The 13923-nt window shown below is 38.1% G+C and overlaps 1 protein-coding gene across 1 annotated transcript in view; it reads right to left on the minus strand.

Moving 5' to 3' along the window:
* PLB1 (phospholipase B1) overlaps positions 1-13923 on the minus strand; it is a 142002-nt gene that overhangs the window by 102818 nt on the left and 25261 nt on the right. The window contains exons 11-14 of the mRNA XM_060754120.2: positions 10959-11010; positions 8108-8188; positions 4764-4829; positions 2168-2268 (exon numbers count right to left, since the gene is read on the minus strand). Coding sequence (XP_060610103.2) covers positions 2168-2268; positions 4764-4829; positions 8108-8188; positions 10959-11010 — 300 coding nt within the window. The remainder of the gene's footprint in view (positions 1-2167; positions 2269-4763; positions 4830-8107; positions 8189-10958; positions 11011-13923) is intronic.

The following is a 13923-nucleotide window of genomic DNA, read 5'->3' on the forward strand; positions in this document are numbered from 1 at the left end:
CACAGCCATTGTAACATGTACCATGTTACCTCCGCCTGCTCTGCTGTTGGGTCTTTGGATTATGCTTAGGCTGGAACCTCCCCTGCAGCCATTCCTGGGACTGCACAACTCCAGTCGTTGTGCCCGCAGGTTCATTGGAACACGCAAGCCCCCTCATCACAGCAAAAGACCACCAGCATTGAAGCAAGGGTCTCTTCCATCAACTCCGCTGGACTGGCCACATTGTCCGAATACCTGATAACCGTCTCCCAAAGCAGCTACTCTATTCAAGAATGGGAAACAGAGTGTTCATGGACAGGAAAAGAGATTTAAAGATGAGCTCAAAGCCAACCTTAAAAACTGTGGCATAGACACCAAGAACTGGGAAGCCCTGGCCCTTGAGTGCTCTAGCTGTAGGTCAGCTGTGATCAGCAGTGCTGTAGAATATGAAGAGGCACGAATGGAGAGTGAAAGAGAGAAATGTGCCAAGAGGAAGGCATGTCAAGCCAACCCCGACTGGGACCACCTTCCACCTGGAAACCAATGCCCTCATTGTGCGGGAGAACATGCAGGTCAAAAATAGGGCTCCACAGCCAACTACGTATCCACTGCCAAGACACATCACTTGGAGGACCATCATTCTTGAACTACAAGGGATCACCTAAGTAAGTTAAAACAGTATGCCATGCTGGCTCAAACAGCATAAACAAACAGCATGTGAGCTGAGTAATGTAAACTGATGGGCACTTTCCCGTCCTTACAGCTGTATGCCAAGACAATTAAATCTATTCTCTCATACTCTTTTATAGGCCCTGTACCCAATATTTAGACAAGTACATCTTGACAGATATTTTCCCTTTACTACATGCAAGCTCTATATTGAGATCACAGTTCCTTGCTCTGACTTCTTCATTTTGAAAAGAGATTTTTTTTCACATCTGGGCAAGAAAAAATATCTAAAGTATTTGGAAGGGTACTAGGTCCCCTTGGGAAGATAGGAAGGGTTATAAATAAAGATTATTATTATTATTTTTATTACTTTCAAAATGGCAACTTATCTCATTTCGCCATGCTATACATTGGTATAAGAGCACTTGGGCTGAATCCAGCCTGTCAGGCCATTTTTTATGGCCCTCCAGATGCTGGACTACAATTCTTGTGTTTCTCATCATTAGACATTGTGAGTAGCACTGATGGGAGTTGTGACATAGTAACATCTGGAAGTCTGCCGTTTGTTTGGTTTAGTCAGGATAGTTGGGTTTGAATTTAGACACAAGGTGTGTGGATATGATGTCTGACTTTAAAATGTCCTTTAACGTTTCCTCATTCTCAGAGCTACAAGTGCTATTGGGTGCCAATTCCCATTATCCCCTATCCATATGCCAGATTATCAATGGTGATGGGAGCTGTTGTTCAGTAACATCTGGGAACCCAAATTGGGTAAAAGCTGAAGAGCATCGCCCACAAAGGGGGGAAAATGATTCCCCTTCCACGGATTCACCCTTTGAAGGCTACCGTAAGACTGATGTGGCCCTCAATGAAAATGAGTTTGACACCCCTGGTTTAGAGCATTTCAGCTTTAGGTTTTGGGTGATACTTTCTGAGACACCCTTAAAACAATGACATTATTTAATAAAGGGTCTCTTTTAGAGGAGTTTTAGATAGTCATTTTTAGGCAGAAAGACTACCTCTAACATATGAGGATGCCATGACCACTCAGGGAAGAATCAGTCCTGAATTTTAAAAAAAGGCCAAAGGTGTTCCCCCAAAAAACACAATATTTGAAATTTCTAATATTTAACTAAAATCACAATGAAGTTTTGTGTAACGTCTAAATTGATTTTCTCCCAGGTTCATGAATGTATGTTATTACATGTATACCCAAAACATGTGTATTACATTCATATACTTGTGTACATTTATCAAAATACAACCAGTTAGGATAGTCTGTTTCAGCATTAAAAAAAAAGATATGCAGGGATCCTGTAGCACCTTTGAGACTAAGTGAAAAAATAGAATTTATTCATATGCTTTTGTGGGCAGACTGCAGTCTACTCTATTGGAAGCATGGCGAGAAGCCTCCTCCCAGTGCAAGCAGTTGCCTATTTCCCAAGTGAGCACAAATTTTTAGAAGCACTGCATGTTTTGCTGAGATGTACAGAACTTAACATATGGATTGATTTCAAACCTTGTAATCGTTCGTGGGCAGTAAACTTTTGTCTCCTGATAAAGTTTCCTTAGAACTGTAATATGAAGAATTGACACCAGGTTCACAAAGGCTCGAGGGACCTACCAAAATAAATGGAAAATAAAATGGTGATATCAGCTCCCAGATACATGTGGTTGTGTGTTGTCAGAATAACACTAAGAATTGTCTGCTGAGTACTGACTTAATCAGCACAATTTATGATACATTGCTACAATCATTGACAAGACACCTTTAATTGCAAACCGAATCTGTTGTCAGCATGGAAGATACAAATAAGACTAAGATCATCTGGGGAGGCCCTGCTCTTGGTCCCGCCGGCCTCACAAATGCGGCTGGCAGGGACAAGAGACAGGGCCTTCTCAGTGGTGGCCCCTCAGTTGTGGAACTCCGTCCCTAGCAACATCAGAGCAGCCCCCTCCCTATTAGCCTTTAGGAAAAGAGTCAAAACCTGGCTCTGGGAGCAGGCTTTTGGAAACTAGGGCAATGCAGTATTCTGAATCAAAATGTTTGTGCAATTTGACCTTGGAATGGACTCAGTCCATGAACTTTGGATGACGTGTTTTTAATTTTAAACCTGTTTTAACTCTGTCTATTATGTTGCAATTTTAATTTTTTAGGTAATTCTTGTTGATGCATGATGCATGATGCATGTGCCACTGTAAGCCACCTTGAGTCCCCCTGTTGGGGTAGAGAAGGGCAGGGTACAAGTATGGCAAATAAATAAATAAATAAATAAATAAACAAAATTTAGATGGAAGAACTTTCCTTTGATAAATACAGCACAACCCCCTAAGCCCCCCCCCCCCCCGGGGAATGGGATTGGAACCCACATTTTCATCTATCCATATCTGACAAAATATGTCATCTCCAAGAATTTTCTAGCTCATCCAGGCAATTATATGGTATATAGTGGAACCTCTAGAACAAATTAATAGCATTTCAATATATTTTAATGGGAAAATTCACCTTGAGATAAGAGTGTTTTGAGTTAAGAGCTTGGTCACAGAACTAATCAAACTCTTACATCAAGGTATCATTGTACTTCCACCAGATAATACCATAGAGTTGCATTGGAGGACCCAGCAAATTCCTAGAGATGCTATCTCTGTAGGAAATGGTTGGGTCCTCTGGGATTTCTTTTTGGTAACTTCCAGCAGAAATCATTCATTTCAATAGGTTTCACTATTATCCATGTTTTCCTGTTTATATAGTAAGTTCACAAATGTATCCCTTAGGGTCACACTGAGTTTTTTCAAAAAACGATTAAATTGACAGGAAAGCTTTATTTTTCACTGTTAATGAAAGGAACTGGGTCCTTCTTTGTTAGGCCCTTTATGTTTCCTCAAGGAAGCATTTCTTAGGTAAGGATGAGAACGACTTCCTTGCAGTGACTCAGTACCTCCATGGAGGCAAGTCGAGGCAGTTTACATTTAGCAATCAATGCCCCACAAGATAAAATACAGTCAAAAATAATTACATATAATATAAACCATATAAAAACAATAAACAATTAACAATTAAAACCATAAAGTACAGTTCTCAGTGTCTCATCATTAAAATAATTTTCCATTGCATTGTCCTGACGTTCCATGAGTTGCAATTAATCAATTATACTGTGTCTACAAATGCCTGCTCGAACAGCCAGGTCTTAACTCTTTCAAAATGTCAGGAGGGATGGAGCTGATCTAATATCCCTAGGGAGGGCGTTCCATAGCTGGGGGGCCACTGCTGAGAAGGTCCTGTCTCTTGTTCCCACCAATCGGATCTGCGAAGAAGGTGGGACCGAAAGCAGGGCCTCTCCAGCCGATCTTAAACACCTAGATGGTTCATAGGAAGAGATGCGTTTGGACAGGTAAACTGGGCCAGAACCATTTAGTGCTTTTAGAATCAGAATTTCAAAGGATCATTTACCACTACATATGCCTATCTGTATCCATATGTACACTACATCTGGAAGACCATTATCCTCGATCTATGAGGGTTCGCCTAAGCAACTAAGTAAGTCATATGTACAAATGCAGATAATTAGCAGAAATATTTAAGGTATCCCCGCACTAACTGAGGTACAATAGGTAGTCATGGAGAAATGTTCTTTCCATAACCACATCCTAACTTTCAGATGCTGTCCCTGTGGAGGCTGGCAAATTTAGCAGCTTCTATTTGCTTCCACGAGCCAACCTTTTGTAACCCTATGTATTTTATAGGGTTTTTTCCTCAGGCAAGAAATACTCAGAGATGCTTTGCCATTGCATTGCTTTGATATATACCCTTTAGCACCTGATATTCCTTGGTGAGCTTTCTTCCAGAGACAAACAGTTTTTTAAAAATCCTCCAGTCATATTTATATAATCTTTTTTATCTCAGCTGTTTTATTTCTTCTCTGCTGATCTCTTTATACCTGCTGCTTTGCACAATGTATGTTAACAACCCTGGAAACTGGTTGTAAGGTGGAAGTAGAATTTGCTATCATAAATATATAAAATACATATTCCAGAGCAAGTTGTAGGAACACTAGTAATTTAGCATCTCATTATTCTTCCTTTGTTTGCTGGGGCAGCAATGTTTCCATCCATACCTCTTTATGGAGTATATCCAGAGCTGTCTTTATATTGTTTATGTAATTTTGAGGAGAATGCTTTACCTAGAAAAAAAAGAGAAAAAAGAGAGGTTTTACATATTTATTTTATTTATTGACTTTGTTTATAACCCTCCTTTCTCCCTGTGGGAACACAAGGAAGCTAACAACCATATAGGAATATTTTTCTGAAAATATATTTGTGATTATTTCTGAGAACATTTTCCTCAATATTTCTTCATATATTTTTCTAAATGTATTTTGTGAATATTTTTTATTATTCCTGAGAATAATTTGATGATTATTTTTCAAGTAATTTGTTGACCATTTTTGTGAATATTTCTGCAAATATGTTGCAAATTCTATAACTCTTTTTGCGGCTTTTAATGAATATTTCTGACAATATTTTGTGATTATTTCAATGATTATTTCAACAAATCTTTTTGTAAATATTTTATGAATATTTCTGTGAATATTTCTACATCTTTTGTGATTATTTTAATGAATATTTCTGAAAATATTTTATCGATATTTTTGAAATAATTTATTATTATTATTATTATTATTATTATTATTATTAATATTTCTGCAAAGCAGGCTGAGAAGAGACATGAGATTCCACATGAACATGAGGAAGAACTCTCTAACTGTGAGAGTTGTTCAGTAGTGGAACTCTTTGCCCCAGAGTGTGGTGGAGGCTCCTTCTTTGGAGGCTTTTAAACAGGATGGCCATCTGTCAGGGGTGCTTTGAATGCAATTTTCTGCTTCTTGGCAGGGGATTGGACTGGATGGCCCACAAGGTCTCTTCCAACTCTATGATTCTATGATTCTATGGTTCTATGAAAAGTGAAATGAATTTCACAATAATTGGACAGCATTTTCTTATATGCCATTGATATGCTCTGATAAGCTAGTGCTCCTCAGCACGTGGCTCTTGGCTGATTGCTGAACATGTAGATAAAGTGCCAGGTTTTCAGATTTCTCACACCCAGACATCAGAGGCATACACTAAGTGTACAGGACTTCGCCTATTTATTATGAGTTATCTAAATGTCTAACTTTATAATCAGAAAGTTATCTGTGAAATGAAGTAGCAACCATAAACAAATCAGTTCGAGTTCTCGATATGATTTGATGTGATTATCAGCCTTAGGTTGAATAACCTCTAGGCTCTGCACAGATATCTGTACATATGGCATAGATAGAGGGATAGATAGAGGGAGATATGCAGATCCATAGATATAGATATGCAACATCATTTGAGGGACTCAAGGCTGAGTTCAATATAATTAAAATATTTGGAAAAGAACAATGAAAAAAGACTAAAAGTATAACCAATTCATAAACAAGACAATTTAAACCCAGTTAAAACCATTTGAGATATTGCCAAATATAGCATATATCCAAATTCGATCAAGTCAGTTAGGCCCCAAAGTCTTTAATGCAAAGCTATGTTTTGACTTTGAGCTTGTTTTCACCAGCCACAAAGTCCTAAGAGAACCAGAAGCTGACAACAAGGCTCTTCCAGTCCTTAATGGGGAGTAAACTGGGTTGAATTGGTTTAGCAAGTTAAACCATTGATTTCATAGGGAGCTCCATTCCACTCTTTCAGACAGAATCATAGAGTTGGAGGAGACCACATGGGCCAGTTAGTCCAATCCTCAGACATGCAGGAAAAGCACAATCAAAGTACTCCTGACAGATGGCCTTCTAGCCTCTGTTTAAAAATTTGCAAGGAAGGAGCTTCTACCACACTCTGGGGGCAAGAGTTCTTCCTAATGTTCAGGTGTTCATAAGTATCTGTGTAATTTTTTGCAACATGCATATCATATCTGATTTTTACATTTATATTCTGCCTTTTTTTCTAGGGATTTCCTCGCCATTTTAACTGGATTTTAATTGGTTATTAATAGGAGCTGGTTTTTTCCTCTTGCATATAATGTGTTTTATTTTAGCACATAATTTTATACTTATTGTGATGATTTGACTTTATAATTTAATATGTTTATGGTTCCTTTTCATTACATGTTTTTGCCTTGGGTACTGTTTATTTGTTCCTTTTGGCATTGAATATTTGCCATTTTTGTTTTTCTTGTGAACCGACCTGAGGCCCTTTGGGGAGAGACGGTGATTTATAAAGTTTTATTATTGTGTGAATCTGCTTGATTATTGTATTTTGTTACTGTAATTTATTTTTATTTTATGTTATTTTTAATGTATTTTCTCTTGTATTTTGCATTTTACTGTGTTGTGTTGCATTTTCAGAAGGGCTTCGCCTCATGTTAGCTGCCCCAAGTCCCCATTGGGGAGATAGTGGTGAGGTATAAATAAAGATGATGGTGATGATAATGATTATTATTATTAAGTATATTGTATTTTGTTGTAAGCCACCCGAGGGGAGAGGGGGCAGGATACAAATAAAGCATTATTATTATTATTATTATTATTATTATTATTATTTTCATCATCATCATCATCTCAACTTTCTTACTAAGGTTAGGCTGAGATATTGTGAGTGACCCAAGCTCACTCAGTGACCTTTATAGATAAAAGGGGGTATGTAAGTCTTACATTGATGTGATTGATGTTTATGAATTGTATTAATCTTTACCACATTTGTATACCACCTTTGTTGGATTTTAATTTTAACGTCTGTGATTCACCCTTTTTTGTTTGATTTAATCCTTGATTTTGTGTGTGATGGATGCCATGTATATTGTTTTTTGTGTTGTGAGCTGCCCTGAGTCCCCTTGGGGAGATGGGATTTTTATTACCATCATCATCATCACCATCATCATTATCATTATCTGAATGAAGAGCCGCCTAACCTTAACCCAACAGTGAGATACAACACCATGTTGGCTCTCATGTACCTTAACAACCACGTGATATCGAGTTGCATCTACACTGTCAAATTAATGCAGTCCGACACAACTCAATGCTCTAGAATTATTGGAGTTGTACGTAGTTTATAAAGTCTCTAGCCTTCTGTCCTAAATACTGCTGGTGGTGGTCCACCAAACTACGATTCCTAGAACTCCATGGCATTGGGTCAAAATGATATCAAGCTGCATTCAACTCCTGTTTTGCATTAATATTACAGCGTAGATGCACGTGTTGTCAACAGGCCAAATCTGAACATTGTTCAGCAGAACTCAGAATTGCATAGAGCCAAACCAACATTCAAGTAAATAAAGTGAAAAGCATGCCATGTATATGTATCTTTACATATAGACTGGATCTTCCACAAAGTCGCTGCTTGGAAATATATATGGTTAAGGTGTGCAAAGAATCTTGTGAGTGTATGAAGTAACGACATTAGGCCTTTGGACTGGGAAACTTACAAGATCCTTACAATGATCACACAAGTCATTTCCTCCTATGAAGATCGTTATGATTTTCCAGTCGTTATTGAAATTTATGTTCTGTATTTCAGAAGAAGAGACATAATGAAAAACAAGCATGAACAATACTGAAAACAATGACTTAGAATATATTAATTGAATGGATCTTTCTGGAGCACAGTCCTCTTGTTCTTTTGGACTTGAGCACAACCTAGGAAATCAGGGCTGCACTTCTAAATGAAGTCTGTATGTGCCACTCAATTATGTAAAATATGAAGTCACTCAGTGCTTTATTACTAAAGCAAAGACTAGAAAACACTGCTTGGATATATAGATATATAGATATATATATATTTGGTTGACCAAATAAAGATACAGATACATTAGTTCCATTGTTTGAACTAACCCATTTTTCCAGGATTGAATGGCAATATCAGTCTCATATGGATTTTGGAATTTTTCTTACAGCCAACATATTTATTTATTTATTTCCCACATTTGTATACTGCCTTGCTCAGCCCAGAAGCGACTCAGTTGGCAACAATTAGATGCCTCAACAATTATAAGCAAATAAAACAATCATAAAATACTGTTAAAAACATTTAGCATGAACTCAATATCTCTTTTCCGTATATCGGTGCTGAAGAACTGAAACTTAGAAAATATCCATAGTGATATAGACTGAGGGATTCAGGAAGTTATAATCTTCAAAAATCTATCTTTCCCAACACTGGAAAGGCAAGTCATCTCTGCTAGATTTAAAGTGTAGCGATGAAGAGGCAAATGATGAAATGCAGCCTCAGAAGTGGTTGCAATTATTGGATTACGAGTTCAGTGGGTATATTAGCCCTTCTTTATCTCATGCGTATTAATATGGTACATGAATGATTTGTAAAAGAATACTCACCAGCTGCAATGTGCAATATGATCTACCTGGGTGGCCAAGGGCACTTCCCAATTGGCAGCTAGTTGGGTTACTTAACAGTACGCACTGTGTTTCTGCCTACTCAGCAGGTTAGCAGTCACTCCCTTTCTCCTGGGAATGATAATTCCTCAAATTCCTAGCTTTCTATCAAATCAAGCTAGAACTGGCAGAGAAAATCATATCAATTAAATTGATATAAACTAATTTACTACATTTACTCAGGACTGCGGTGTTGCAGTGGGTTAAACTGCTAAGCTGCAGAATTTGCTGACCAAAAGGTTGGTGGTTTGAATCTGTGGGATGGGGTGAGCTCCCACTGCTAGCCCCAGCTTCTGACAACCTAGTGGTTCGAAAACATGCAAATGTGAATAGATCAATAGGTACTGCTTCGGTGGGAAGTTAACGATGCTCCATGTAGTCATGCTGACCACATGAAGTAGGAGGCATCTGTGGACAACACCAGTTCTTCGGCTTAGTAATGGAGATGAGCACCAATCCTCAGAGTCAGGCTTGACTATACTTAATGTCTAGGGGAAACCTTTACCTTTACCTTACTACATTTACTATTATTAAAGCTTAAGTTTGCCAATTTATCCTTTGCTAAATTGTGAAGTACTTATATCCTGGTAATAATTACCACATTCCATGTTTTTCTTAAGAACCCTATCCCCATCACTTTTTCCTTGTGTCTAAACGCTGTACCATCAGCCAAACCCACTCTCAGGTCTAAATTGCAACTTCATTTATTTTTCTCCCATTTCCTCATTACCAGCCAGTTTTTCTACTGTTGCATTCATTTTTGGGTTGCACATGACTTCTTAGGATGTTACAAATCTAGTCATTTTTTAAGGTTTCAGGCAAGTGGAAGCAAAGAAAGAACAAGCATTGTCATCTCCTTAAAGAAATCTTGGTTAATTACAAAAATTGATTAATCAAAGAATGAGTTGGCTACATCCACATTCATTTATATATGACTGAAACAAAACTTTTGGAAAACAATAATACTGAAGAAACAACAGTGCTAAAAGAATAAAGTCATCTTTCCTTTGTTTTTAAATGTTACACGTATATCACAAAGAAGCATTCCCAATTGCATGAGTGTAAAAACAGGATGTTCTTTTAAAGAAGTTTCTTTCCATGTAGAATCTTTCCAAAATACTTCTATTATGAAAATGGGTCTCTTTTTTACCAAAAAAAAAATGTGTTGTCCAATTACAGCAACTTGGGATGCTGTTTTAGGCTGGATCTAGACTGCCATATAATGCAGATTGAACTGCATGATCTGTGTCACACAATTTCAGACAGCATTATATGGAAATGTAGGTATAGCCTTAGGCTTTGTCTACACTAGCCATTTACTGCTGTTTCAACTGAAACTGAAAAAGTGGTTTCAATGTGCAGCTGAAAGGGAATCCTGGTGATTATTCAAACCACAGAGCACTAATGCCCAATAAGGGCTATTTTTGGTTGTTTTCCTGGGTGTCAACACAATTTGAAGTTATTTACTTCATTTATTCATTTATATATCGCTTTTCTCACCCCTGGGGGGACTCAAAGTGGTTTCCAACATATTCACAGCAAAATTCAATGCCTTACAAAACATTAAAACCTAACATAAAACAACAGTAACATAAAACTATCAATTAAATCATAATTCATAACTGCATTTAAACAAGCAATTAAAACATATTAATATAAACATTAAAATCACATGATCCAAAAGCATGGCCCAAAAGTTATCTTTGAACTACATTAAATGGTCAGTGTAGAAGGGGCCTCAGCCAATTAAAGTATTTTAAACCAATTTTCTTCCTCAATTAAAGAGTAACTCTTCACTGTATCTTAAAAATCTATTTCTATCTCTGTCATGCAGCCTTCTAAAACATAATCTATTTATTTTTAAAGATTAAGTCAGCAAAAACTCACAGAATCATTCTTCATCAGTTCTATTAGTCTTCTGGCCTGAGATGGAACACCCCTAAATATAACAAACATAAACATAAAGAAGGGTGTGAGAATTTTATGAGTAGCATGGCAACCTACAATGTCATCCCAAGGAATGTGGGACAAGGAAGTTCACAGATCAATACTGCTAACACAGTATATCATCTCACCAATTGATTGATATGGTGGCAGGGGTTTAATACAGATTACTTCAGCCTCAGCCCACAGATGATCCACAAAAGCTGAAATTTGCATTATAACAGATATATATGTACCACTGTTCCTTCAAGTGACTGGCTTGACCTTGAAGGAACTGGGGATGGTGACGGCCAACAGGGAGCTCTGGAGTGGGCTGGTTCATGAGGTCACGAAGAGTCAGAAGCAACTGAATTAATGAACAACAATACCACTGTTCCTGTTTTTGCATATAGAACACTTTGCAAAGAAGGAAATGCATCTACAGGCACAGAACTGTTCAACACTGTGATTTATTTCCCACCTATCTCAAAACTAGGATTCAAGGCAGTTCACAACAAGATTACAAACAAGAACATATAAAACCAGATAGAATGTTATCAGACTGGAATGAAAAAAACATTGTAACATTAACATGCAAACACATTTGAAAACATTCCAGTTTTGTAAAACTGCTGAAGTAACACAAAGAAATCTCCTTTCTCAGCAGACACCTACACAAGGAATGCATGCCGAGATTCCAATAAGATCCCATAAAGGGATATGCTCACAAAGCAACAATTTCCCTGCCATGTACAGAAATGAATCACTGAACTGTGGTCAGAATAAAAAAGCAACTCTTTTAATTCCTTTGTCATTTTGGGTTAAATATATAGTTACATGACATCTAATATTCCTGCTTCTTGGCAGGGGGTTGGACTGGATGGCCTATGAGGTCTCTTCCAACTCTTTGATTCTATGATTCTATGATTCTAGTGTTGCTATGGGTGGATTACTGATGCCCTTACATTGTGCTTGGAGAGGGTAAATCCACATTCACATAGGTGCATAATGACTGCACATGATGGATTCCCAAACTCTGGTCCTCCAGATGTTTTGGACTTCAACTCCAGAAACCCTAATTGGTTCCAGCCCAGCTTACCTGTCTGAACGTATCTCCCTCTATGAATCATCTCAGAGGTTAAGATCATCCGGGGTGGCCCTGCTCTCAGACCCACCTCCTTTGCAGGCACGACTGGTGGGGATGAGAGACAGGGCATTCTCAATGGTGGCCCCTCATCTATGGAACTCCCTCCCCAACCCTCCTTCTTGGCCTTCAGAATAAACGCAAAAACATGTCTGTGGGACCAAGCACTTGGGCAGTAAGCAATACTGGAAACGGACAGGGAATACATGCAATTGATATTTGATATTGGAATAGCCTTGGACTATAATTTTTAGATTATGTGATTTTAATGTTTATATTAATATGTTTTTAACTTCTCGTTTTAATGTCTAAATGTAGTTACATTTTATGATTCAATTAATAGTTATATGTTATTGTTGTTTTATGTTAGTTTTCAGATGTTTGTGAGGTGTTAAATATTGCTGTGAATATGTTGGAAACTGCTTTGAGCCCCCCCCCCCCCCCCCCCAGTGAGAAAAACTGTACACAAATGAAATAAATAAATTCACTGCCTTGGCCAATGATCAGGTATTTTGGGAGTTGAACTCCAATACATCTGGAAGACACTGCACGACACTGTTCTTCTGCTGAATGCCAATTTTTTTCTTATTGCTTTATTGTTCTGACCTCTGAGGGAGAGAAGAGCAACCTGATGCAGTCCACCATGTTTTAATCAAGCTTCTAGTGAGAGATTCTTCCTCCATTCCAACAGCCATTGCTTTGGCCTCTAAGGGAGAGAAGAGGAGCTGGGAACACCTCCATGCTTCGGTCCAGCTGCTAGTGGCAGGTTCTCCCTCCATGCAAAGAGCCATTGCTCAGGCCTTTGAGAGAGAGAAGAGCAGCCAGGCATAACTCTGTCATGCTTTAGTCCAGCTGCTGGTAAGAAGCCCTCTGTTCCTATTGCCATATCTTCTCCCTTAGAGGCCAGAGCAATATCCGTGACTTGTCTTTTTAGTTTGTAAGTCTGATGGCAGGAAACTGTTAAATTCATAAGTTGTAATATGCTCTAAGAGCCTTTTTGGTTGACAGTTAAGATACCAATTCCCTAAATAAATATTGAATGCACAGCAGATGTTTCTCCAGTCACAGTGAATAAATTAGTACTTTGAAGACACTGACAAATAATATCAGATAATCCAGAAGCACATAACTGCATGGCTGGAATCCTGCTTATCAGCCCCACATCCTCTGAATCTAACTTTGGGATGGGGAGTCTTTACATATGAAAGATACAGTTGATTCAATGGTTATGCCCTAGTTGGGAGAAATGATAGGATTTTGGAGCTCATCATGGAGCTCATCATATGAGGAAGTCAAATCAGAATTACAGCAGGACAACAGCACCTTTGCCTTAAACTTATTTGGGTTTGTAAAAGCAATGTTTTCTATGCTGCTTCACACTGGGAGTGCAGAGAGAAAGAAACAACAGCATGAGATAAATTCCTGCCAAATATGCTGTTCAGTGTTTACCCTCTGTAACTGTAGTTTGCCTGTCTTATGTGATAGTCCTAAATCCCCCCGTGAAATGGCTACACTTTGGGAACTGCACTAACCCAACCATGAATGGAATATGTTGTTTCACAAGGGCTAAGAAGTTGAGGCTCATGCATGAGGAAACACAAGTACAATAACAACAGGATTTGAGTCACTGTTCCCAATTATCACAATTTGACTATAAAGTACAAGCCAGCAAGAATTTCCCTAAATCTTAAACTCTAGAGCAGTGGTTCTCGACCTGTGGATCCCCAGGAGTTTATGCCTACAACTTTCAGAAATCCCAGCCAGTTTTCCAGCTGTTAGGATTTC

Source organism: Anolis sagrei, chromosome 1 (genome assembly GCF_037176765.1).
Source record: "Anolis sagrei isolate rAnoSag1 chromosome 1, rAnoSag1.mat, whole genome shotgun sequence".
NCBI classification, from domain to species: domain Eukaryota; kingdom Metazoa; phylum Chordata; class Lepidosauria; order Squamata; family Dactyloidae; genus Anolis; species Anolis sagrei.